Raw genomic sequence first — 26,577 nt, forward strand, 5'->3', positions numbered from 1 at the left:
TCACGGTGCTTTTATATTTTGTTCGTCTCGTGTTTGTACACGCCATAAAACGCCTGTGCCCTTATATCATTCGTCCATCGACGCGTCTCGTCCGCCTTCCAGAGCGGCCCGGGCTGTCCTCGTGCTGCTGCTTGCGTCGGCCACGGCGCCTCCTCCGCCCGCGCCGCCGCCGTCCAGCATCCAAAAGTACACCTCATCGACAATGTCGTACACAATGTCCTCGGCAATCTGCTCCGCGTACCGCTCTGCGACAGGCCGCAGCTTGGTCAGCGGCGGCGGCGCCGTCGGCACCGTCTTGCGCGAGAGACCGTCGTCGTCGCCCGTATCGACCATCGTGACGTCGCCAATGTCCTCGTCGTCCTCACCGCCGCCGCTGCCGTCAATCTTGGGCTTGAGATTCTCTCCTGGCGGCGGGTACCAAAAGTCCGGGCCAAAGTTGACCTCCACGGCGCCGCCCCCAAACACGCTCACGGCCGGGTAGTACCCTAACGTGCCGTCGTCGAGCCGCTCACGCGCGCCCTCTTGGATCTTGCTGTTGGTCGATGACGCCGGCGGCAAGAACGACAGCAGGTTGGTCCAGGGCGTGCCCCGCAGCTTGCCGTTCTTGTACACGCGGATGTGCGACCCGGGCAGCGTGCGCATGCAGACCACCGGGTGGTTGGGGTTGGGCGGTTCGCCGCCGCCCGGCACGCCCGCTGCGCCCGGAGGCTGCCTCTTGATGGCTGCGTTGTGTACCGACGCCGGGTTGCTTGCACCGTTTAGGGTGGGTGCCGGGTTCGCCAGGTCCTCGAGCTCGCGGCTGGGCACGTAGTCGAACTTCTCAAAGACTGTCTTGGTCGTCTGGAAACGGAACGGGATGCGGTCGCGCACAATGTTGGGCCCGTCGTCGTGATCGTAGCCGTGCCGGCTGTCGTCGTCCGTGTCCACGGCCGGGTTGTACGTGCCATGCACCACCTTGCGGTGCAGCGCCTCGGACGGCAGCTGGATCTCGAGGCCGATGACGTCGCCCTCGCGAATGTCCTCGTCGTCATCGCCGTCTGTGCTTCCATTTCCACTCCCCGTCCCGCTGCCATTCCCGCTGGTTGCTCCACTGCCGCTCTTCTGTGACACCGACAAGAACTCCTTGGGCCGCGACATGTGCACCTTTTGGCCTTTGCGGTCGCGGATGCCGTAGCCATATGCGTCGTAGCCGACCGGTGCGTCGCGCGACGCCTCGCGCCGTGCCCATCCCACGCGCACATGGCCGTGCGACGGTGGTTCACCGGCCTTTTTGCCGTCTGTCTCCTTCTGCTTGCCATTGCTCCGGTCGCCGTCCTTCAAAATACCACGCGTCACTTTACACTCCCAATACCACCGGCCCTGTCGTGCCGCCACATTGGCGCGCGCCGTGCGGAAGCCGCTGTCGCCGTGGATGTTGAGTCCCGTCTGGTCAAAGAAGACATTGGGCGGAGCGTCTTCGAAGCTAAAGTGCGCATAGTGCGGCTTGGGCTCCGTCTGCCGGAAGTAGTGTGAGGACGGAAAGCGAGGGTCGGCAATGCCGCTCTCGTAGACGTACCCACGTCGGTTGATGGGTCTAATGAACCGTTAGCATTTTTCAAGGAGGCCACCTCGGTCAAAACAAGAACAAAAAGAAGATAGAGAACGGGACACGACATACTGTTCAGAAAACAGCTCCAAAAACTCAACCTCCTGCCCACTGGCGAGCTGCACACTGTGCCGGGCCCGGTGGATGGGGCTCGCTGGCGGTTCAAAGTCGCTGGGTCGCAGTGGGCCAGCAAGCCGTACGCGCACCGGCAGGCCCTCGTTGGCATTCGCAGAGGCGGTTGCCTTGGTCGTCGTCGTGCTCGCCGTCTCGTTCCCGCTCCCTCCGCCAGCGCCAGCGCCAGCGCCACCGCCTACGCTAAACGTCACCGTCGACTCATTGGGTCCCCCGCCTCCCGCCGTCTCCTTCCGTTTGGGCTCAGGTGTCGCACGCGACAGCCCGCCTTCGGCCGCTTTGGACTCGCGCTTCTTGAGCGACTCCTTCTTGACGCGCTTCTCGCGCACCGCCACATTCGGCACATCGTCGCCCGGCCCCGTCGGCTTGGGCGTCGACCGCGACTCGGGGTTTAGCGGCGACCGCACCGCGGGCGTGTGGTCCTCGTCGGCCAAGGCGCGCTTCTGCGGCAGCGTGGAGGGCGGGTTCGGCGGCGCTGCGGGAACCGGCGACGCCGAGGAACGCGATGCGGCCGCGCCAGGGGGCGGCGTGGGTGATTTCCCCGCGGCAGCTTGCGAGGCAAAGGACGTATAAGGGATCGTCGGCGGTGGGATGGGTGTTACTCTGACGCCCGTCGGCGCTGCTCGCGGCGCTTCGTCCGGGGCAACCTCCGCGTCGGCGGCCATTGAGAGGGCATAAGCTAGCGGAGAACAAAATAGACTGAAGACGAGCGCGTCTCCGATTGATATCAGTCGAACCGGTTATGCAGACCGTCGTGAAGCAAGGGGGGCTGGCGGTGTGGTTGGTTGCAGCGTCGACGGTCCAGCTCTGTTGTGCTGGGGCCACTGAAGCTATTTGAAGAGGCGCGTCGGTCTTTGTGTTGTTGGCGGTTGTGTCAGTTGGCGTCGCAGTGAGTGGCAGCGCCTGCAAAATCGGCCAAATGTGGCGCTAGCTGGATTTGGCCAATTAGAAACCCCAGCACATTTAGGCTGCACGCAAGCCACACTTCAGCCTCGTGCCGTGCCTGCGGCTCCAGAATTTTCTGGCTCTTGCCCTGCAAAGCGCCTGCAGCAGGAAAAAAGTCGCGACCTGCGCTGTGTCGCGTTTCTTTGCCTCACTGGCTGCAGTTGCGCCAACAAAACCAACATCGACCTAATCTGCACCATCAACCCCCGCACCCCACGACCGATCCCCGACCTCGAGACGATCGGACCTGCATTGAATTGCATTTGTCTCGTCTTTATTCATCCGACGAAAAAAGCCGAGGGGTTGTGTCGACCGTCCCTGCGCGCGCCTTCGGGTCGCACCCCTTTCAACAAACCACCAGTCTTTATCCACAGCTGCAACCATGGTTGCCGTCAAAGGCGGCGTGTGGACAAACATCGAGGACGAGGTTCTCAAGGCCGCCATCTCCAAGTATGGCCTCAACCAGTGGGCGCGCGTGTCGTCGCTGCTGGCGCGCAAGACGCCCAAGCAGTGCAAGGCGCGCTGGAACGAGTACCTTGACCCCAGCATTCGCAAGATCGAATGGAGCAAGGAGGAGGACGAGAAGCTGCTGCACTTGGCCAAGCTGATGCCCACTCAGTGGCGCACCATCGCACCCATTGTCGGCCGCACGGCCAACCAGTGCCTCGAGCGCTACCAGAGGCTGCTGGACGAGGCCGAGCAGCGGGAGGCGTCCGAGTTTGGGCTGACGGGCGACGCCGACGGCGAGGCGTCCGCACCGTCGGCCGACCACGTGCGGCGGCTGCGGCCTGGCGAGGTCGACCCGGATCCGGAAAGCAAACCGGCACGGCCGGACACAATCGACCTGGACGAGGACGAGAAGGAGATGCTGAGTGAGGCGCGTGCTCGCCTGGCCAATACACAGGGCAAGAAGGCGAAGCGGAAGGCGCGTGAGCGGGAACAGGAGGAGTCGCGGCGGCTGGCCAATCTGCAGAAGCGGCGCGAGCTCAAGACAGCCGGCATCAACATCAAGGTGGTGACGCGGCGCAAGGGAGAGATGGACTACAACGCCGACATTCCCTTTGAGAAGGCGCTCGCGCCGGGCTTTTACGACACGAGCGAGGAGATTGCGCGCAACGAGCGCCAGCGCGCGGCCATTGACCCGCGGCTGCAGCAGGCGTCCAACAAGCGCAACCGCGGCGACGCGGACGCGGACGAGGCCGGGCGCAAGAAGCGCAAAAACGACGGCGACAAGAAGGACAGTCTGTCGGCGGCGGCCATCAAGGCTGGCCAGCAGCAGCGGCTGCGCGAGGCCGAGCAGAGCAGCAAGCGCCGCGCACTCGTCCTTCCCTCGCCACAAGTAAGCGAAGGCGAGCTCGAGGAAATTATCAAGATGGGCGCCATCGGCGAGCGCGCCAACCAGCTGGCGCAGGCCAGCGACAATGAGGCCACGCGCGGCTTGCTGCAGGACTACTCGACCATCCAGGGCACCGGCGGACCCATCCGCACCCCGCGCGCGGCGCCCGAGGAGGACCGCGTCGCCAACGAGATCCGCAACATCCGCGCCCTGACCCAGACACAGTCGTCGCTGCTGGGCGGCGAGAACACACCGCTGCGCGAAGGGTCCGGGTCGACGGGCTTCGAGACGGCTGCACCGCGCAAGCAGGTCGTAGCTACGCCCAACCCACTCGCAACGCCACTGCGGACAGGGGACGGCGCTGGCGCTGGCGCTGGCGCTGGCGGCAGCGGCGTGCTCGCGACTCCGCTGCGGCCAGGCCAGACACCGCTGCGCACGCCGCGCGACGGCTTTGCGTTGAACGACGGCAGCGGCATGAATGGCGGACAGACACCGGCCCAGCGCCAAGTGGCTCTCCGGGGCCAGCTGCAGCGGGGCCTTGCATCACTGCCGAAGCCCAAGGACACGGACTGGGAGCTGGAGCTGCCGGACGAGGCGGACGAGAACGACGAGAGGGCGGCACGGACTGCCGAGCAGCAAGTAGAGGACGCTGCAGATCGCGACCGACGGGCACGCGAGCACCAGGAGGCGCTGGCGGCGCTCGAGCGCAAGCGGCGGACGCAGGTCATGCAGCGCAACCTGCCACGGCCAGCGTCCGTAGACCTGGCGGCGCTGCTGGCGAGCGCTGCCAGTCTCGAGGATCCGGCTGCGGCGCTTGTCGCCCACGAGGCCGCGCTCCTTGTCGCCAACGATGCAGCCAAGTTCCCGCTCACAAAAGCGGCGGCCCGGCCGGCGACTACGGTGTCTCTCGAGACGATCGGTGACGACGATCTGGCCGAGGCGCGGCTGCAAGTGCTGCTTGAGGCCAAGAAAGCGCCGCCACGCGACGCGATCGACGCGGCCTGGGCCGGTCTTGTTCCCGCGTCGGACGACGACGGCCACACGACGGCGCTGCTGCTCGGCCTCGGCTGCTACGACGACGACGACGAAGACGAGGTCGCGTCTCTTCAGACGGCACTCGAGGTAGGCCACGACCATATGCCGCGCACCCACTCCGTTGTTATTTGTTTGGTGTACTTTTGCTAACTATCTACAGGCCGTCCGTGACGCTACGTTGGCGTCGGCCGAGAAGGGTGCCAAGCTCGAGAAGAAGCTGACGGTGCATCTCGGCGGCTACAAGCACCGCGCCGATACGCTGCGCAAGAAGATGACCGACGCACACAGTGCGCTCGGCAAGGCCCAGGCGGCGCTCAACGGCTTTGAGATCCTGGCCCGGTCCGAGGACCAGGCGCTGCAACGGCGGCTGGCCGGCCTGCGCGACGAAGTGAGCTTCATCAGCCGACGCGAACGCGAGGCCCAAGAGCTGTACCAGGCAAACCGGGAGGAGCTGCTGGCGCTGGGTGGGCAGGTGGCCACAAATGGGCATTGAGGTCTTTGGCCATTTTCGGGATTTTTTTTGTTTGCATCCTGCATTGTATAATTGTATCTTGTCATCGTCTACGGATTTACAAAAAGGGCTCATGGGAATAGGTACCTTTCTTTGTTTCATTCCCTCTACTTTTCACATAGCAAGTGGCATTTCTACAACCTACCTACAAACCTCTTTTGATGCAGTGGTGCTGACAGGCCAAGAAACGGCATTCGTGATGGCTTGGACAGCATGGAGTGTCTCATATCGGCGACATACTTGAGACCAAATACCGAGCGTTGTCGCCACAGTAGGTCTCCTGATATGCCGAAACAGACTGTCGACGGAGGCTGTTGCTTCTGTCCGTCGTATATGAGACAAGGAAGGGCCTTCGCCTCGATCAAGTTGCCTCGTGTCAGCGGGATATCGGTCCGATGTGTTGAAAGGGGACATTGCTGCCTTTGCCCCAATTTAGATTAAACAGTATTGGTGTTGTCAATGACCTTCTGACCATCTGCCGTCATCGTCTATATGTGGCCCGTGGCGAATGTCCGAGCTTTCGTGTACACTCTGTAGAGTCGATCGGGGTCTGCTAGTGTCGGCTCTTGATTTGTCTCGACGCCAAAAGTGGCTTGCTGTCGATTCGTTCTTTTTGTCGTTGTTTTTGTTTCTCGCAGCCGATGATGTGTTGAAAGTGTCTGGGTGTCGTTGAGGCTGCCTATTTCTCGGTGTATTTTATTATTTTGTGCTCCGTGACTGTTCAAGCGCCCTCTCCCTGTTCTCGGTACACATTCGACTATGATCCTATGTGTTGTGTTGATAGGTGGCGAACGTGGTCGAGTGTCGTCGTGCCTTTGCTCGATGCCTTGATCGTTCTTGTCTCGTGATGCATCCTCATAGCTTCTCTTTGTCGTCGACTGTCGGAGTGATGTCCGTCGCCGATGCGTAACCAAAACTGATCCGGTCGAAATCAAAAGAAACCTGAGAGCATCTTGCTCGGCCAAGGACATGATGTCGTTCTTATATGTACGGAGAACGGCAGACATGAATGCCTTCTCACGGATTTCTCCCACGCCATGTGCCCTGGCTGTTTTTGCCACCTATTTTCCCTTTTCATCCCCTTTCTTCCTTTTGCCTCCTTCCTATTTCAACCAGCCATGGCTCTTATTTTTTGATTTCATCCTACGAGATACGTGGAATATGAGCAAGAAAAGGGAGCAAACGCGGCTGCTATTTCGGAAAGTTTGAAAAGCGAAAGGAGGCAAAAAACGGCGGATGAAGGCGATGGAGATGCCATTGCACCGTAGAGGCGAGAAAACAAGGCACGAGATAGGGCAGGAGCATAGAGACAAGCGCCTGAGCCGACTTGGCTGAAATGGATAACATTGTTGGCTGAAGTAGAGGGTGTTAGAAATAGACCACCGTCCATCCACGATGAATTTTGTGCCCTTTGCCATGCCTCGGATTGCCTTGTCAGTCACCGTAAAAGATGAATCAATATTAGCCTCGACTTCTTTTGCCACGTTCTTCGCATCATATTTTACGCGTCGGCAAAGTTGCTGCGAGAGGACGCTGATGCCCTGTTCACGTACATGCCGAATTTCCAGGTAGAGTTTAATTGCATTGGAAGATTGCCAGGAACGAAAAAACATCTTGTAGATATGAGGCTCGAAGCGTGGGGGTTGGTAAACAACCGATATCTACGTTAAGATACCAACATACCCGCCTGCATTAGCATATCAAAATATCAAAATATCAAAGCCATGATACTTCTCATACTTGTCTTGGTATACTAGGTTGTCATGATGACATATAATAACATTGTCACGTGTGGTAAATTTTACAATACCAAATTATCTCAGCGTGCTCGCCAAGAGTCTCTTCGTCTCAACAAGTCTCATCGTGTCCTTCTTCTCGTCCTTTGGTCGCAATGCTTCCAGATACGACGCATCCCTAGTTCTCTTCTAGAAGTTTTCCTTGCCCCTTGTTTTCTGTCCCAACCCAAGGTTGGCTTCCTTGGGGATGAGTACTACACAGTGCTTGACAATTGTTGGTGAGATGGAGGAGGGGTGTGCGACGATGACAAGAACAAATGGTGGTCTGTCCCATCTAGTTTGAAGCAGTAACAAAGCAGCCACTGGTCCGGGTAGCAAGATCGCCTCTGCTGCATTCTTTATGCTCTGAGAGTGCCTGTGAGGCAGGAATTTAGAGTTTCCGTGCCATGGCAATTACCTCGGCAGCAGAAAGCGGCAAGCCAGTCCCATTCGCCAGGACGGTACCAGAAGCAGCTTGCCTTCCCGTTGCGATTGTGGGAAATGCAACTGCAGAGGCATGCATATGTGCACGGAGAAACCGGATGCTCGCAAGGACAGGGCCCGATGCAAAAGCACCCTGAGCAAGAAGCGTGACCGGACTGGCGAACAGACGATGCAGAATGCACGGTGACGAAGGACGGAAAATACAACAGCAAATACGGAACGCAGGGTACCGGGATTAAGGGGTTGACGCAGGTCACGGCGGGCCGGTTCGATGACAGCTACGTTGATGGACGCCGAGGTTACAGTTTGCAAGGACGAGGTCTGTCGAGAGTGCCGGAACACAATTTGGATGGAGTGATGCGTGCAGTGACGGTCATACAAAGACTCCACACGACGGTAGACAAGCAGAAGGGCGACTGTCTGTGATCAAACAAGCCAGATGCGGAAAGAGAAAGCTTCCAGAATCCGTCTGTGCGATGCTCCGCTGGGAGTGAGGGTGTAGGGATGGATGGATGGCATACGATGGCAAGGTTCAGGGACCGAGACAAGGAGGCGGGGGGTTGAGCCCATGAACATGCAAGGAACATCACGTAGGTGTGATGCGATGTGATGCAGGACAGAGACGGGATGGAACGATGCTGGAACGGGGAGGAAGAAAGACACACAGGACAACCAAGAGACATAGAAATAGCATCAACCAACTCAACGCATTTCAAGTCAGAGGTTATTTTGGTGTCTAGCTGCAATGAAAAAGCACGGACAAGAAGCAAAGAGGAAACGCCACTAATTATTCGTCAGGACTGCACGAAAACGCAAAGGGTTCACAAACACGAGGAGAGTAGGTCTGGCCATTCTTGCAAAGAACGCATCCAAAAATCGCCAACCACGGTTCGGCACCTCGTCTCAGACGGCATGCAAGTGTGGAGGAATGGAGATGGATGGGGAGGTATGGGGGAGAAATGGGGAAGAAAAGATAAGACGAGACAAGTGAAGGAGGTGACTGCCGGTGCACATCCATGGGTCAGTCCACATTGTGATGACCAGCAACTTTAGCAGCCGCCCATGTCAAACCCTTGTCTCTTGGGCACATGACAGAACGTGAGGATAAAAACAATGGAACAGGAAACACAAGAAACAAAACTATGGTATCGGCTAATCGAAGCGAGGCAAAAAGCAGTCGATAGCCACCATGGGACGCAAAACTCAAGCGAAGGTGGGAAGGATGGAACGAAAATCATGAGATGAGATTCGTTAGTCAGAAGCAGAGACACGGCGACCCCCGAGGTCGACGAGTGTGGAAAAGATGAGGAGCCGAGCTTTGAGAAAGAGAGAGTGGTGTCTGAGAGCACTATCAAGAGTGTAGAACATGGAATGGCCAGACTTGAAAGTGTGGTTGACGGGTAGCAAATGGCACTGTAGCATCAAGCGGCAGAGTCTGGGGGCGGAAGATTGAGAAGAACGGTAGCATTGAGCAAGAAAAATGAAAAACAGCACTCGGACGAGGACGAGGAAGAAAAATAAACTTTAGAAAGTGCCAAAACGACCTCCCCTTGATATTGCTTAGCTGCTTTCTTTCTCCCATGCTCGGCTTCCTATTTAGGTATTAAGCTTAATCCATTAGTTTTATGCCATGCCTTCTTCCTCAATCGATTGATTCTGTCTTTCAACGTTTATCATTTTCTCCATCAAAGCGATGCCCTGGTCTAGCATCCAAACGTGCACATATGTCTCCGTGCACAAAAGCAAGGAGCAGCACAAAGCATAGACACATTTGCGAGCAACGAGGGAAACAAAGCTGTCCGATCGGATCGGTACTGTTGATACCCGAACCGCAACGATCCAACGAACCACAAGTGAGCGAGAAGACAAGGAAAAAGACGAATAGTAAAATGGAGGATCAAAGACAGGGCCTCCCCGGATAGAGCGACAACCCCTGTCCCTTCCAGAGCCTCCACGACGTCCAAATGGAGATATCTCTTTGGTCCCGATTCTTGTTCGGGCCAGGCGTTCGTACTCTGTACGGGGTCGGCGACAGTTACAGTTATGCCAGACAGTCATTAGTGGGGGATGTTGACAAGGGGGAGAAAACACTCCGCAAGCAGCAACAGACGTGACGTGGCAATACACAATGCAGACGACGGGAAAACGCAGTCGTTCCAGGATGGCGTCGATCATGCTTTTTGAATGCCGCCCGCGTTGCATCAATCATGTGAACTCTGCGTCCGCGAGACCTGTGGGCGATGAAACCTCTGAGGGGTTGTTAGTCTAAACACGGATAATTGGGGGAGCAGTCGCCGCCATCTGCGCAGACATGGCGGTCGCCATTTCATTATTTGAAAGCTTGAAAGCGTGCTACAGTATTGAGATTGCCGTACACGTGAGAACTCGCAGAGCGCGAGAGTAAATGGAAGTAAACAAAAAAAAAGTACACAGTAAGTCCAGTCATAATTTCTTCGTGTTTTTTTTTTTTTTTTTGGTCTTTTCTCGTTCTCCCTTGTCTCGTCCTGGAGATTCGACATACCGCTTGGCCACAGGTCTAGACGTTCACAACACGACTTGCCAAAAAGAGTTCTTACGTTCTTACACAGAAAACGCAAACCGAGCCGGCTTGGCACAGGTCACGCAATGAGTTTGATCCGCAGACAGGGGAACAACGAACAGGCAAGATCAAGGCACGACCAGCGATCGCAGATGACAAAGACCACCTATAGACCCTACTGGTCTGACATACATCCCCCACGTGCCCTTCAGTTTTTTGGTTCTTCTTGGTCTTTGCCTGTGTCTGGTCACGTCTGTTTGCTTCTGTGGAGGAGTTGCGACTGGGATGCCGGGATCGTCCCTATTACGTGTTCTGGGGGAAGCGCCTGGGGGACCGGCACGACGTACAATAGAAAACACGCAAAAAAACAGACAACCGGCTGGAGTGGTTCGCCAGGAGGCGAGAGGCGGGAAGCACATAGTTGCTAAAACACGGGGCGTGTCAGAGTATTTGATGGGCGTGCTGTCGCCATGTTTGGGGCAAAATGCAAACAAAATAGGATAGAAACTAGTGAAATTAAAGAAATGGCGAAGAGACTAGAGACCAAATCGATGTGACGTGATAAAGAGCCAAACTGCTCGTCTTGCGGTTTGCAAGTGTGGGGAAGTGAGTAAGAATAGAGAAGCACAAATCGGTGAGCCTGCCTCATGTATTCGTGAATTGTGACGAGTGCTGTAATATTGAAAATGAAAAACTTAGGTAGAAAATATAACTATAAAACTGAATGGAAAATGAACTGAAAAAAAAAGACGTCCCGAGGTTCTAGAAAAGCAGCACAAGGCTGGGCGGCATACAGAATCTCCGTTGACATCGGCATAACCGACTGTTGGCACGGCCATGGCACCGACCGGTTGGGTATCTACAAGGACAAGTGACATTGAAAGCCGCTAGGGAGTAAAAAGCAAAAATAACAGGGAACATGGTGAAGCTCAAGCCAGTCAAGACGGCACGGTTGAGGCATGGTGGCAAGATGACCCGGAGAACACAGAGACAGCGGTGAAGACCTGGGATGAACGGCCTGAAAAAAAAAGTCAGGTGAACAACGAACAGGGTAGCAAGAGGCATGACAGTTTCGTGGAAAGATTCTGTGTCGGTGTAGGGACCCAAACAATATACAGACGAGGGCCAGTTGTGCGCTATAGAATAGGAAGGGAGAAAAGAAGGAACGGAAGGAAGATGACGAGGACGGCTGTCTGTGAGGCGACCGCGTCAACGATTCTCAACATGGGCAATCCCTGCCCGGATGATGCTCGTCTGCAAGTGGCCATTTGACTTGATTGGTAGTCATGAAGGGTCGTGGAAGGAGTTTACTGGGAAATTGAGTAGCGTTTGGGTGCATTGTGCAGCGAAATACGACTTATGCAACTGTTTCGTGTCTTCATACTTTCATAGCGTTCTAAGAGCCACCTCTGCAATTCATCGTTTTGCTTGCTTACAATCGTTCGGAAACTACGGAATTGACGCCGACAAAATGAGAAACAAGATACACAAAGACACATTACAACATTCACGGCCGGCTGTCCAACAGGGCCAACAAGGCTGGGCTTCATCTGGTAATCGGCCCTGGCAGGGCTGGCCCAAGCCGCATACCAGCTTGTCACGCTGTCCTAGGCAGCCAACAGACAGGACAGAAGTCTCGCTCGGTACCGAGCCGATGGCATGACCGCCGGCCAACAAATCGTCCACCACCTCAAGCCAACAAGCCTGATCGATCGGCCGCGATCGAGCACCAGACCTGCACCAGAACCTTTCGTCCGTCCCCCATCGTTTTCTCGCCCTCGCAGCCCAGGATCTGATTCGTCCTTGGCTGGCGATACACACGTGCCGCACAGCCATGGATAGTCAACTATGGTTCTCGCAACGGCCGCCCTTTCCTTCATTTCCCTTTTAGCATTCCCCTGTCCTCCTTTACAAGCATTTATTATGTCCGCCTCCTGTGCAATTACCGCGTTGGAAAGAATTTCACGGAAGCAGAAAAGCACACATACAAGGAAAGATTCTAGAAGCTTGCTCTTTTTTCATTGTCTCACAGAGACAGAGCAACCCAACCAAAAGAATCACCTTCGGGACCGTACTTGCGTGAATGCCGGCGACGGCGATGACGATGGCGATGGGTGTCTTAGTTCCTTCGTCTGAGCGCCCTAGAACGGGTCTTTCCGTTGCACGCCGTTGCAGTCTGTTCTGTTGTCGTTGCATTCTGCGGCACAAAACTGTACGTCGTGCCTCCACTGCGCCGCAAAGAGGAAGGCGTACCAAGACGGTTTTTAGCAGCCAATGCTTACGTGCAGTTCTTCCGCACGTAGGCCGTATTGTATTGTGTCCGGGGGTGCTTGGCTCGAGTTCACAGACCATTTCACTCCAGTACCCTTTTTCATCGCTGTGGTTCTTGCTGCTACATATTTTCGTCGTCTACATGTATACATGACTTCTCACGGTTCCTGCTCACGTCGTGCACCGTCCTTGTCTCCAGCGATTGGCAGTCAGGATCCCGTCGCCAGAGCCCAGACTCTGCCTTAGTTCATGCCCATTATAGGTAATATATTTTACGTTCCTCTGCATCTTTCTTGTCTTTGGTTCGGACAGCCCACAAGCCCGAGATCGAGAGGATGGCAGACGGACGACGGAGTGAGGACAGGGAGCCCACAAATAGTAGCACCCACACCTTTTTCATCTCCCTTTCTGTTTCCTCTTCTTGATCCTCCACCACCGGCATTGCCTTCCATACAACACAATTTTAGAGTTATATTTTTTCTTCTTTTTTCGGGGTGCTAGTCATCCCCCACTTTTTTGTATCCTCATGTGTCATTTTGATTTAACCGGCACGTGGATGGCTGGCATTTGGTTGCTTGGCTATCAAAAGTGGCATCCTCTGTACGGAGGTAGTTTGAAGGTGAGTTGGACACTCTTGATGAAAAGAACATGCAAGAGGATGTTGGCACTCTAGAAAACTGTGACAGTCTGTTGTATTTCGTAGATGATATTATATTCGCGCTGCTCCGAATCCCCGTTTGTTTTGGATTGCTTACTTTGCCTTCTCTCAATCAATACACTGACCACAGAGTCCGAGCGCGACTAAACACTGAAAGTTCCTGTCCTTGTATTGTATTTTATTAATATTATCGTTTTGCTGTGTAAACGCGTCCAATTCTGACGTTGAGACTCAGTCCATGTTTTCACGCCCCTCCTTAAAATGTTCGAGATAGATTGCGTCCCAATTGTTGGTGCATCTTTTTCACGTATTGCGTCTCTCATCCCTCGCCTTGTTACTCCTCCTCGCGTGCCGGCGTTCGTTTACAACGGATGGACTGAGACCGGGTTGGAGGCGCTTTGGCCAACAAAACGGGTCATTGATTCCTTGTTCCTGTCAAGCAGAGACGAATGACAATGTCAACTGTTCAGCAGGTGTTTTGTTCGCAATGTCTGTGCAGGACGCCACACGCCTGCAGGTACACATGTCGCCCAGAAGCAGGCCGTTTCGGGCGGCCCAAACAGTTTCTTTTTGTTTCTTTCTTCTTTTTCTTTTCTTTTCTTTTCTTTTTCTTTCTTTTCTTTTTTCTTTTTTTTTCTTTTTTTTTTTTTTTTTTTTGTTGAAACTTCCTTCTCTGTTCCTTTTTCCTACCGCTAAGATCGCGTGGCACTTGTTAGTCCGTTCGGGATGTCACATCGGCCAGGTCCAAGGCTGCCTTTTAGTAGCAATACAATGAAACTCTAAACGGCAGAAAAATGGCAAATGACCTCACTGCCTCTCTGCATCTGTCTGTGTCTAGCAAGTTAAGTCGAGCCAAAAAGAAAAAGAAAAAAAAGCCCCCCCAGCACAAATACAAGTCATCTGGTGCTAATTTCTTCCTCATACAACATATATTCGTTCCAGTCGTAATGTGGTATATGCCATAAGAGGCAACAGCAATGTGATGTGAATGCAGCAAATGCCTCATAAATGTATGTCGTACTCCTACGTCGTAATTCATTGTGCATCGAACCACAACCCAACGCCCAACACCCATCACATTTTAGGAAAGACGGGCCCATTGCCGACCTTTTTCTCACGCTTCGCTGCCTTCGACTTGCCGACTTTTTTTGTATGAAACAAACGACGAATGCAAGAATAGATTGTAGATTACCGACGACTGCCCACGAAACAGGACGCGTGAACGCTAGGTTCATTGTACTTACTGTGCGCTGTCTGTTTGTAAAATATTGTGTACCGAGTGCGACGCAGTCCGTGCGGTGTTTTCATGTCCCTCAAGTCTACTCTGTCAAAACACAATATCGCCAGTATTCGTCTCTCGATATTGCGACGCAGATTTTGTCCCGAATAGACAAAAGAGGAGGCAAACGTCTGTTCTCAACAGTTGTTGTCGAGGCGATGTTTCAACAAACGGGTTGTCGTGATGAAAACAAACTCCGTACGGGGTACCTCTGTTGACATCGTTTGCTCTGTCCCTGGCATGCTGAGCATAGAATCACGATGTAGCACTTCGTACGACGTACTCCGTACAATGAGACAGCTTACCGTTTGCCACGTGGAGAGGCGCTGGTGTCGCAAGCCGAGGGTCTGTGGCTTGCAGGGTTCCAGGGCCCTAGGCCCGGTCTGGCCAAGGCCAAGACCACCCCATCCCCAAACCCAACCTTTGGTGGCAGAAACAAGGCTCGTGAATGGACTCCTGCAACTTTTGCTGAGGGAGGGGAAGGGTAGGCGCCGCAAAAAGGCCGAACTAGCCAACGAGCTTACAGGAAAAGATGCGTCATCTGTCTCGGAGCCACTCCCGAACGTCATTTCCGCCGTCGTCTTGTATTTTTTTTTTGAAGACAACATGTAAGTACGGAGCACTGATTATGTGTATGTTGAACGTGTGCGTCGTGCACCGACTATGCACAACAAAAAAAGGTTCTCTGGGTCAGCCGGCTCTTGCAAACGGCACTGCTCAAGCGAGCTGCTCCAGGCGGCAGCGGTCGTGCGGATTGACGAGCGCATACGTATCGACGAGCAGGGAGTGTACGACATGCATGCACCACACGGAATTTCTGGAAAAAGGGAGTGCTCTCCCACAGGGGCGCGTTGACAACTGCGATGAAGTTGGCAGCATCGGTGAGCTGACCTCGAAATTTACCGCCGGCCAGGTCGCGCCTCCCTGTGTTCGTCATGTCACGATCTGCTCTTTCCCTTTACTCTCTGCCGTATGTTGGCTTCGCTTTCGCCCCTTCTTTGCTCTTTCCCGACGTTGTGGGCTGCAATTTATCCGTCAGCGAGGCATAGTGTGATGGGTCCCTCCTTCCCAAACGGGGCTCGTCCTTGCTGGCCAAGCGCGCCTTCTCTTTGTGAGTAAACGTGTTAGTGGGGGGGAGTTTCGGTCCGGCTACCGTCACATTGTTGTGTGCGAATAGATTGGCACGAAAGGCACTAATCCACCGTCTCCAGCGGGGGTGGTTGGAGAAAACGAAGCGAAATATGACAAGAGAAGGGGCTAGTGGAGCGGTATGGGGCTCGGTACTTCAAAAATCGCTATTTCAAGGTGCCATGATCAGTCCGCACTGTGAAGGAGGGACGCTTCGACGTACCAGCGCTATTTACTGCGTTGAGCACCTGTGGCCTGACGATATGTGAAGAGGCTCTGTGTACGAAACACAGAGCAACAAATAGACTTTGCAACGGTCGATAAATCACTGGAACATACCCATTCCATTCTCTACTTTATGTTGCATTAGCCGGAGAAGTATAAGGGCCAGAAGCTGCCGCCAAAGAACAAAAAAACTGTAGCGGGCTCGATCTCATTGATCTACCGACGCTTGTAAACTAGACAAGGATTCATCTCTCCGATGCCCGTAGTAGCGGCAGTCAAAGTGCTCTGAAAAAAAGAAGAACAAAAAAGGAAAACAAAAACGGACAGGCATGAAATGCGTTTATAATGTAAGACACGAAATAAAGAAAGACATGCTCGTCTATATTGCTGCTGCTGCGTGCACTATCAACAAACGACGTCCCAGCATCGGCCGCCTGTGTTCCAAGAACAGGGCATCTGGGTTGCTCGGGAGTTGTCTGATGGCCATGGCGATAGTCTGTGACCTGTAGTCCTCAAGAACGGCAGCCCACTCTCTGTCTGGGACTTTCATTTTATTTTGTAATTTTTATTCACGTCTTCATACGCTCCGTGATATACTCTCATTTTTCAATCCTAACCCCCTCCCCCTCCCTCTTACACGACCAGCCCTCCATTTCATGTTTATTTATGTCTTGGCACCTTTGTCTGCTGTTGCTCCCTCCCACCAGCCACTTCCGCTCATAGCATCATGTTCGATATGAACGGCCCTCCCCGTTTGTATTGGCCTTCTTTGGGATTCTGGTTTTCGGAGCTTTCTTTGCCGCCTTTTTTGACTGCCAATGTTTCGTTTCAACAAACCATCACCGCCTAGTTTGCGCTGCGTTCAGCGGCTTGATAGTGGCCTCTCATACCCTGGCCAGGCCCTTGCCCTCTTACCCTGTGTATGGAGTACACCGTGCTGCTGACTCTCCGCCCCTTTCTCGGCCATTATTTGCGTCTTTTAATGGTGTGAAGTTTGTTTGTGTTGAGTGTTTTTGCCCTTTCTTCATTGCTCATTTTTTTTGCCTGGCCAAAACCGTGAGGTTGACCGTTCTGCTTGCGAACACTCCCTACTGCGAAGGTTTCGAGCCATCTTTTGGTCAGTAATTAGGACGCATGGCAAGGTTGTATGTTGTGTCATAATTCCTTTTTTTCTGCCCGACTTACTCGTTCTCCGCACAGCACGCTCCACTTGAATACATGCATGGCTGGGGAAATGAAAGTACAGAGTGGGAAACAAGCATATCAATTCCAGACTGAATAAGCTCCTCCTGTATTTCGTACACACTCAGTTGTGGGTAAAAAGAGACAGGAAATGGCAGAAGGATGCACATGTGCTGCAGAATGCAACCCTAAGCCAACACTTGGCCACTGGGCGAAATAAGTACGTACACCTGCGACACCGAAAAGGGCTCAACACGGATCCGAGAGACAGGACGAGAAATCCGGGGGAGTTTCAAAAGTGGCGACGATCGTTCACGCATGACCCTCTTTACTCCAACCCTCCATGATAACCAGACGTGTTGTGTCTGTCCCGTTTTTTTTTCTTCTTTCTCTCTCTCTCGCTTCTTCTCCCTATTGTCGACAGGAAACGTCAGACAACTCCGATAGCAGTCTGGCTCGTCTTGTCCCTTCCCAATAGACAAAATGGCGTTGTCAGGTGAGCCGAATTGGTTTTGTCAGGTCATCCTGGACAACGTCCCCTTCTATTGTTTGTTTGCCCAATTATGTGTTCTGTGCCCATTGTGTTGCATCTCGTTTATCATTCGTACACTTGCACATCATATTGCAAGAGAGTGGCCTATATCTCCGTGTTTCTGTATCTGCAATAAGGGCATAGACAACATAAACGAAGAGCAGGGTCTAGGCACAGTCGAGAATGAGTATCTCCGTTCTCCCTCGTGCCCTTCAATGAATCCTCCGCACGACATCTTTATTTTCTTTGCTCTGTTTATTCCGTCTATCTTCTATTTATTTCCGACCATCAATCTCAGACCGGTGCCTTTCTCTGAAGGCTTTTGTTATTAACTGTTAATTAAACGCGTGTTTTTATGTTCTTGATACACACCAGCCCTCCTTCCACGTTCTCTCCTCCGGGGGCATCTCACCACCCAGAACAAGGTCGCCACGTTTGTTGATATTGACAGGGGTGGTTCTTTTCGCTTCGCCCATGTCCGTGGCCGTCGTATTCTCTGTTCTTTGTAGACGTAGATATGCACATTTTCATAGACCTCTTTGCTCTATGTCGTGCTAACAGATCGCACTTTATTTTCTTCGTTTCTGTTCATTTCGTGATCTACGGGATTCTATCATTTCGCCCCAGGTCAATGTGACTTTGTCTGTCCTAGCCAACAATCTCACGCATGGGACCCATCCACACTCCTCCGAGTGATATGCAGATAGTTAATTCAAGTTTCTCATGCTTTTTCTTTCATTTTCTCCTTCTCCTCACCAACTCGGTGTGGCCACTTGTCATATGATCGGCGACACTTGTAGTGTTATGCTGTCTGTTAACACTATAATTATTTGTCCAATATTATCTTCCGAGCTTCCCTCTCCTCCTGCTTCTCTTGATGCTCGCGCCTCGCGGCCTCCCTTTGCCTCCAATATCAATGCGATAGCGTTTTGATATTGCCCTCCACACATCGTAAGACTCGAGACCAGTTTCGATTCTTTGGTACAGCAATATAGCGCAGTGCAAGAAGCCCGTCGGTATGAGTGCATGCAGGCACGCCAAGACCGTCGACCAGTTGAACGAGGCCCGTACCTTTTTTGTGCCTCCCTGCTACATTGTGACAGCTGTGGCAGTTGTGGGGAGTATCTGATTTTCTCGCCCCCTCTGCGCCTCGCATCCGTTGGTCCATTTGGCACTTCGCAGCCTCCCTTCCGCTCCCAATCTGAATGGCTTTTTTTCATACGCAGTATGTCGTACTCCGCACACCTGTGATCATTTATTTGCTCCCGTTTGTTGGACCCGGCAACACTCTAATTTAGCACCATAGATTTGTGTTTTCTCTTCCCAAAGCCAGTGCAGCGCACCGTTTCGCCAACACTGCACAGTCCACACAGTGCGCAACCCGCAACCACCTACTTTTTTTCAAAATGACACGCCCCCCTCCACATTTTCCTGCACTTGCAGTCTCCACCACCTCCAATCGCATTTCCCCTGCTGTTCTCTTCACACGCAGGGCCCAGCAGACATGCAAAAAAAGAAGGCACAAGTGTGCAATGGCTCCAGAGGCAAAAGGACGCATGACAGGCGAACCGTCGCCGCTCCCCAGAGGTCTTGTAACTGCCATCGCATGCTGTGATTCTCCTTACTCGACGCAGCAATTACGGAGTCCACCTGGTGAAGAAATGCGCCAAGAACATGTATCGTGACTTGACAGGTCTGGATCGGGCAGGAGGCAGAGAGACACCGAGAGGGAAGGAACAGTTGATCGTTTAGGAAGGCAGCCTCTGTCACGTTCTTTCTCTTCTGACGACAGACCCTCTCCATCGTAGCTTCCCCATTCTAACACCTCCACATCCGGGGGGCCCTTCTCTTTTTGTTAGTTTTTCTTTTCGTCTTCTCCGTACTGCCTACTCTCCAAGTATTACTCTTGTACGAATTAGACTGTTTGTCTATTGCCCCTTCCCTCTCCCACTGCTCCTGCACACGCTCCCCTCTTTCCTCCACCTTTCCTCCATCTGTGTTTATTTTTTACCTCATTCGCACCTTCCCCTCCGTTTTTCTGCAACGTGCATTTTCTCTGTGCCGCCTCGCCCACTCGTCACCACCCGCGGCGATCCTCCTTCTCGACAGTCTTCTCTCTTCCGTCCTCGTTTTGTCCTCCACGGTCTCGCCCACTCTTCACCTCTCGGGCGCGCCCTCCGTCTGTTTGGGCTTCGGTTCATGCTGGTCTCTGGCTCGGCCAGCACCGCATTCATGCACATGCCATTCAATTCTATTTCTGGTTCATTCTAGTTATTCTGACTCTGGTAGCTCGTCCACGCCCGTTTCCTCTCTTGGGTCGCCCTTGTTTCTCTTTCTCTCCGCCGTCAACCAGCATCTCATCTCATCCGCATCTGTCGCCCTTCTCTTCCACACGCGACAACCTGCTGCTCGGTCCGTCCAAGTACCGCCCAGGCTGTCCATTGATCGGTCGGGATTGGTAGACTCTCTTCTTGGCCTGGCCAAACAGGCGCATATTTTCATCTAACGCATCTACTCATCTACTTTACGCGACCACTTCTATACGACGCCTTCGAGTGCCCACCAGAGCACTCTATTTCTTTTCTTGCCACTCTCGCTGCTCAGTTCACCCCCTCCCACCCCACTATGTGCCTTGTCATATACAACCTCCTCCCGCTTGCCCGCCTCCGCTGCCAAGGCTGCGTGACGAACGAGCGTGCATATGGTCGTGTATGAACGACGAGAAGTTGGCGTCGCGCGTGAGAGGAGGCGGCCTGGCCACGACATTTCGGATACTGGTCTAGGGTCGTGAGGAGGAAGCGACCCGAAAGCACAGTTCCCGGCAGACGAGTACGACAAATTGCCAAAATTGTGAGGACGGACGACAACGACAAAATACGACACCAGAAGCTTGCCGAGACGCATCTGGTCGTCAAGGCACGACGACAAAACAACAATCACACAATCTATCACGGAGACGAATAACGCAAGCACAGTCGAAAGATACAGAGTCAAAAGGAAGACGGACTAGACGACGCACAAACGAATCACAAACGAATCTGAGAAGCAGCACCTGATCGTGTCTACTGCACGACGATCTAAAGAACAAGGACAACACCTTCTACTTGATAGAACTCCAAGTAAAACCGTCAAATAAACAGGTTCGACAAACACAGACATCCGATATTGCAAGGCCACCCTTCTTCCGATAGATGATACCGCGGACCCCCTTGCTCGACGTCGACCTTCTCCTTCCCGCGCCTCAAAGCTTCACTTTGTTGCACCCCAGCTACTGATCACCCACCCCTGTCGACTTTGTTCGACTGTTTCTTTTATTTTTATTTTTTATTTTTTATTTTCATTTTCTTGGCCTTATTTATTCCTATCCTCTTCTTATTCGTTCTGTACTTTGTCATTATCTGGTTCACCTTGTTTCTTCTCGACTCTTTATTCTTTTATTCTTTATTCTCTTCTCGCTGTTACCCTACTATACCCTGCCTTTATCTATTATTCTCCTTCGCTTCTTGATCTTGTCCCGCCTCGTCTCGTTGTATTTATCATCGCCAACCCCATCAACCTTGTCGAGTTCTTGCCTCTCACCTCTTCTCCTCCCTCATTTTCACTGTCTTTTCTTTCTTGACTTTTACTGTCTACCCTCGTTTATATCGACTTCTTGTCCCAGTTGCTGGAGCTTCACCCAACTGCCATCACTCGTTTGAAGTTGGCCCAACGTTTTTTTTTTCTCTTTCAACGTCACACTCGACAATTTTTGCTTCATTCCTTCAACTACTCGATCTCTCACCTCTCGCACGTCTCAATCATCTCGCATCCATCGCCATGCTGTCCAACCCGCTTCACCGCTTTTCTCCCTACCACACCATCCCCACCACCACGCTGCTGTCCAACGGTCATGTACCGGCCGCTCACATGCATGCACCCGGTATGGATGCCCTCGCCCAAGGGTCGCACTATGCCCTACAGCAGCTGCAGCAGCACGTCGGTGTCCACAACCCTCACAACCCGCATGGCAACCCGCATCTCGCACGCCCTGGTCACAGCCAGCAGGTGAAGCACCGTCAGAACCCGTATGGGCCTGCACGCGGTGGCAGTGCGGCCGGGCCAATTCGCCGCCGCATCAGCCGTGCGTGCGACCAGTGCAACCAGCTCCGGACAAAGTGTGATGGCCAGCACCCGTGCGCCCACTGCATTGGTAGGTTTTTCTCTCCCAGAGTTTTCATCTTCAACACCTCTAGAATCTCACCACCCGCTAACAATTCACGGTAGAATTCGGACTGGGCTGTGAATATATCCGCGAACGCAAGAAGCGCGGCAAGGCTTCGCGCAAAGATCTGGCCCAGCAGGCAGCTGCGCAGGCGGCTGCCGCTGCTCAGGTGAAAGCTGAGGGGAACGGCGATGATCAAAGTGACACCAAGGCCGGCCTCAACAATGCCACACACAGCAGCTCTGCCAGCAACGACGGCCATCCGCAAAGCGCCAACGAAAAACTGATGAACGACCTTGCTGAAGATGCCATGCAGCGCAGCCAGCGCACCGGCAGCATGGAGAGCCTGAGTGACATGGCCGGCGGCGATATGCACCACCATATGGACCAGCAGCAGCACCATCAGCAGCAGCAGCACTCTCACCACCTGGATGGCTCGGCTGGCGGCCTTGATCTCAACAGCTACGGAGTTGCAGCTGCCACAATGCAAAATCCATACGAACGCCAGCAACAGCAACAGCAACAGCAGCACCAGCAGGCTCAAGCCCAGGCTGCCGCTGCAGCCGCTGCTGCAATGGGCGCCGGTCACCACGGGCCTCACCAGCCTTATACGCAGTCGCAAGCCACGATATCCAACTACCCGGAGTTGCCTTATGGGCTGCAGACGCAAAGCCCGACTGGCTTTTCGACCAATGCAAGCAGCTTCCGCATGGGCACGAGCCCGCTGAGCGCATACCCGATGGCCGGTGACACTGGGTCGCCGCCTTGGATGACCATGTCCTCACCGCCTCCACCGCAACACCAACAGTATCCCTCACAGCAGCAGCAGCAGCAGCAGGTGCAGGCCCAACAACAACAGCAACACCAGGTGCAGCAGCAGCAGCAGCAGCAGCAGCACATGCAAGGTCTGCAGACCATGCACGGAATGCAGAATATGCACAATATGCACCCAGCTCTGGCGGGTGCAGCTGGTGTCGGGATGAGTGGGCTCAACGGTCTGGCGCCAGGTATGTCCCCATCCATGAACGGGCCTATGGCCAGCCACCACTCGCACCACAATGATCCGAACGGTCAACACGCACGCCGTGACCAGCATCAGCATCAGCACCAAACCCAGCACATGATGCCGAGCAGCTACAATCCAACACAGCTGCGCTATCCCGTGCTGGAGCCCTTGGTTCCGCACCTAGCAGGCATCGTGCCGCTTACACTCGCCTGCGATCTCATCGACCTCTACTTTGCCAGCTCGTCTTCAGCCCAGATGCACCCCATGTCTCCTTATGTCCTGGGCTTTGTCTTCCGCAAGCGTTCGTTCTTGCACCCGACCAAGCCACGTGCCTGCCAGCCCGCTCTGCTCGCAAGCATGCTGTGGGTCGCAGCCCAGACAAGCGACGCTCCCTTCCTCACCAGTGTGCCCTCAGCCCGCGGCAAGATTTGCCAGAAGCTGCTCGAGTTGACCGTTGGCCTGCTGAAGCCCCTGATCCACACTCCGTCAAATGCTGGCAATGGCGACGACTTGCAGCTCCAGGAGAATGGTCTCCGCCACGGCGACAACAATGTGGATGAGAGCATGCAGGCTACGGGCATGGATAGCCCTGTCTTTGATGGCGTGTCGCTCGGGGGTCTGGGCGTTGCCATGCCTGGTACCATTAGCATGGAGGCCGCGCTGGCCCATGCGACCATGGAGACAATGAACTTGGCCGTCACCACTGCCAATTCCGGCGACAACGCCAATGGAAACGGGAACGTAAACGGAAACGGAAACACCAGCGGTGGCGCTTTTGGCGCGGCTGGTACCATTGACGACGTCGCCACATACATTCATCTGGCCACAGTTGTCTCTGCCAGCGAGTACAAGGGCGCCAGTCTGCGCTGGTGGAACGCCGCCTGGTCGCTGGCACGCGAGCTCAAGCTGGGCCGTGAGCTGCCTCCGCATGCTACGTCTGCCCAGACGGAAGCACACAATAACCAACAGGGCCAAGGCCAGCAAGCAGAGACTCAGGCGCGCCAGCAGCAAACACGTGCGACGCGCGAAGTGAATGCAGAGGGCGCCGACAGGAATGAGCGCGAGAACGACCTCATGGGTATGAACGGTATCGACGGTATCAACGACATCGACGGCATTGGCAGCATCGACAGCATGGACGGTATTGAGGCCATTGATGGAAGCCTGGAGGGTGGTGTCGCTGTCACAAGCTCTACTACCAACTCCATACCCGTGTATGTCATTTCTGAAGAAGAACGTGAAGAGCGCCGCCGCATCTGGTGGCTCGTCTACATTGTTGACCGCCACCTTGCGCTGTGCTACAACCGCCCCCTGTTCCTGCTGGACATTGAGTGCGACGGTCTCCTGCGTCCCATGGACGACACGGACTGGCAGAACGGCGAATTCAGCGAGGCTTCCAGCAGTGAAGGCAAAGCGGCAAAGAATAACGTTGCCGAGGACGAGGAAAGTGATGAGGGTGTGAAGCGTGCGGACGCGGACAACAAAGAGAGCCAGAATGACAAGGGCTCGGCCAGAGGGTCTCGCAGTCATCGTGGGCCATCGTTTGAGTGCTGTGGCCACAGCATCTATGGCTACTTCTTGCCGCTCATGACCATCCTCGGCGAGATTGTCGACCTGCACCATGCCCGCAACCACCCACGCTTCGGGCTCGGCTTCCGCACCTCCCAGGAGTGGGACATGCAGATGTCTGAGATCACCCGACACTTGGCTATCTACGAGCGGAGCCTCAAGGCCTTTGAACACCGCACGCTCAGCCCGTCTGCCCTGGCCACCGCCCATGAGGAGCAGGCAGCCGCAGCTCTCGCCGCTGCTGATGCAAGCAATGCTGCCGACGCTCACTCCAAGAACAGCCAAAACAATATGGATGCCAGCATCACCGTTGGTGCCCTTGCCACTGGCCGTGCTGCCTCCGCTCCCCAGGATGCCGGTACGCCATCGGGCCACAGCGTGCAGTCTATGCACTCCATTCATTCGACCCCGCTGCCGACAACCTCGTCGATTGCTGCGCCCATGACTTTGGCTGCCGCGCCCCTTGTTCGCATGACCGAGCTCGACATCCAGACACGCATCGTGGTCGCTTACGGCACACACGTCATGCACGTCCTGCACATTTTGCTTGCCGGCAAGTGGGACCCTGTCAACCTGCTCGATGACAACGACTTGTGGATCAGCTCTCAAGGTTTCATCACCGCCACTGGCCATGCTGTGTCGGCTGCTGAGGCCATCAGCAGCATCCTGGAGTACGATCCAGGCCTGGAGTTCATGCCCTTCTTCTTCGGCATCTACCTGCTGCAAGGCTCTTTCTTGCTCCTGCTCATAGCCGACAAGCTGCAGCTCGAGGCCAGTACCAGGGTAGTTCGCGCCTGCGAGACCATCATCCGCGCACACGAGGCTTGTGTTGTGACCCTCAACACCGAATACCAGCGCAACTTCTCGCGCGTCATGCGCAGCGCCCTGGCACAGGTGCGCGGTCGTGTCCCCGAGGACCTGGGCGAGCAGCACATGCGCCGCCGCGAGTTGCTATCGCTCTACCGGTGGACCGGCGATGGCACCGGCCTGGCCCTATAAAGTTGGTGTTGAGGCTCCGTGTTATGCATATGTCTTTTCTCAGAACTTTTCTTTCCCTTTATTATCCTTTCTTTTCAGGTCTTCCTTTACACATTCTACGTTTTACATTGCCTTAGAGTATGGTTTACAAGGAGAGGGATGGATGGATAACCGGCAGGCGTTCTTAGTTTTGCTGTCTTATGATTCGCTTCTTTTTTGTTGTCTTTTCTTTCTGTATTGTCTTAGCGTGCTGCAACGAATCGGGGAAAACTTGGAAACTGAAACTCACAACGAGAGACGACATTATTATTTATTACGCAACAACGCAAACGACACGGATACGGATGGGCTCGCAGTTTCGCCATTGTTTCTGTTACACTGTTAACGGGCCGGGGTAATATTTGGATTGCTACGTTTATGCTTTGGTTGTTGCTTTATCTACTCGACTTCTAGATCTGACATGCCATTGGGGTGTGCAAAGATGCGTTAAAAAATTTTCTCATATAAATTTACAAAACATTCGCAACATATGATACAGCCATTCCACTTTTACCACACCAGTCGTATCTTTGCATTCTTATTCACGTCATCTAACGGTGCTTTGTTCTAGCCGTACTGCCCGTACAACGGTTTGGCTCGAGGGATTTGGGAGCCGTTTCCCCCCAAATGTGCCGGAGAAGGTCCTTGCTTTTCCTTCAGGCCCTGCGGCCCAATGTTCAGGCTTCCAGCCTGGCCGGAAGTCACTTGGTATGCCTTCGAGTTACACAATCCTTGCGTTCGCTTCGCAAAAGGCGATCTGCTTTTGCCAGTAATTTCGATGGATGGTGGCTTTGCAGCAGTCGGAACAGTCCCCGACGGCTACGGTGCATTTATTGGATGCTAGTTGGACCAACTGCACTTTATAAGTTGTTGTCCTCGGCTCTTCTGTGAATAATACGACTACAGACACACACACTCTCTCTCTATCTCGTATCCTTTATTCCTTTATGTAACATAATTACCAGCATAAGAATAAAATGATATTTTATCATTGAAGCTCTAACGCAAATAAATACATGGAAAACGATACGATTGGAGGCCAACATAAACGCCTACAGCTAGGAACTATCTCTACACAAGCACCCAACTACCGGATCTTTGCAGCTTCACGCGTTGCCTTTTCATCCTTTTATTTCCCCGGATGAGGGCCGCAAACTCGCCGAGCCCAACAACCGAGAATTAGTGCGGTGTAATACGGGGCACGTCT

At 53.9% G+C, this 26,577-nt stretch overlaps 3 protein-coding genes across 3 annotated transcripts; 2 read left to right on the forward strand and 1 right to left on the reverse strand.

Annotated features, from left to right (window-relative positions):
• Positions 1-66: 66 nt before the first annotated feature.
• SPBR_06721 (histone-lysine n-methyltransferase) lies at positions 67-2,382 on the reverse strand (the record flags this gene model as incomplete). Its single annotated transcript, XM_040764977.1, has 2 exons — positions 67-1,573; positions 1,658-2,382. The coding sequence occupies 2 exons, from the start codon at positions 2,380-2,382 to the stop codon at positions 67-69; spliced, it is 2,232 nt and encodes a 743-aa protein (XP_040616901.1).
• A 662-nt stretch (positions 2,383-3,044) lies between these two features.
• SPBR_06667 (pre-mRNA-splicing factor CDC5/CEF1) lies at positions 3,045-5,526 on the forward strand (the record flags this gene model as incomplete). Its single annotated transcript, XM_040764923.1, has 2 exons — positions 3,045-5,120; positions 5,194-5,526. The coding sequence occupies 2 exons, from the start codon at positions 3,045-3,047 to the stop codon at positions 5,524-5,526; spliced, it is 2,409 nt and encodes an 802-aa protein (XP_040616902.1).
• A 15,867-nt stretch (positions 5,527-21,393) lies between these two features.
• On the forward strand, positions 21,394-25,352 carry SPBR_06407 (transcriptional activator xlnR; the record flags this gene model as incomplete). The annotated part of the gene is made up of 2 exons (XM_040764664.1): positions 21,394-21,766; positions 21,841-25,352. The coding sequence occupies 2 exons, from the start codon at positions 21,394-21,396 to the stop codon at positions 25,350-25,352; spliced, it is 3,885 nt and encodes a 1,294-aa protein (XP_040616903.1).
• Between the last annotated feature and the right edge of the window lie 1,225 nt (positions 25,353-26,577).

This window comes from Sporothrix brasiliensis (assembly GCF_000820605.1).
Source record: "Sporothrix brasiliensis 5110 chromosome Unknown Cont20, whole genome shotgun sequence".
In the NCBI taxonomy this organism is placed as follows: Eukaryota; Fungi; Ascomycota; class Sordariomycetes; order Ophiostomatales; family Ophiostomataceae; genus Sporothrix; species Sporothrix brasiliensis.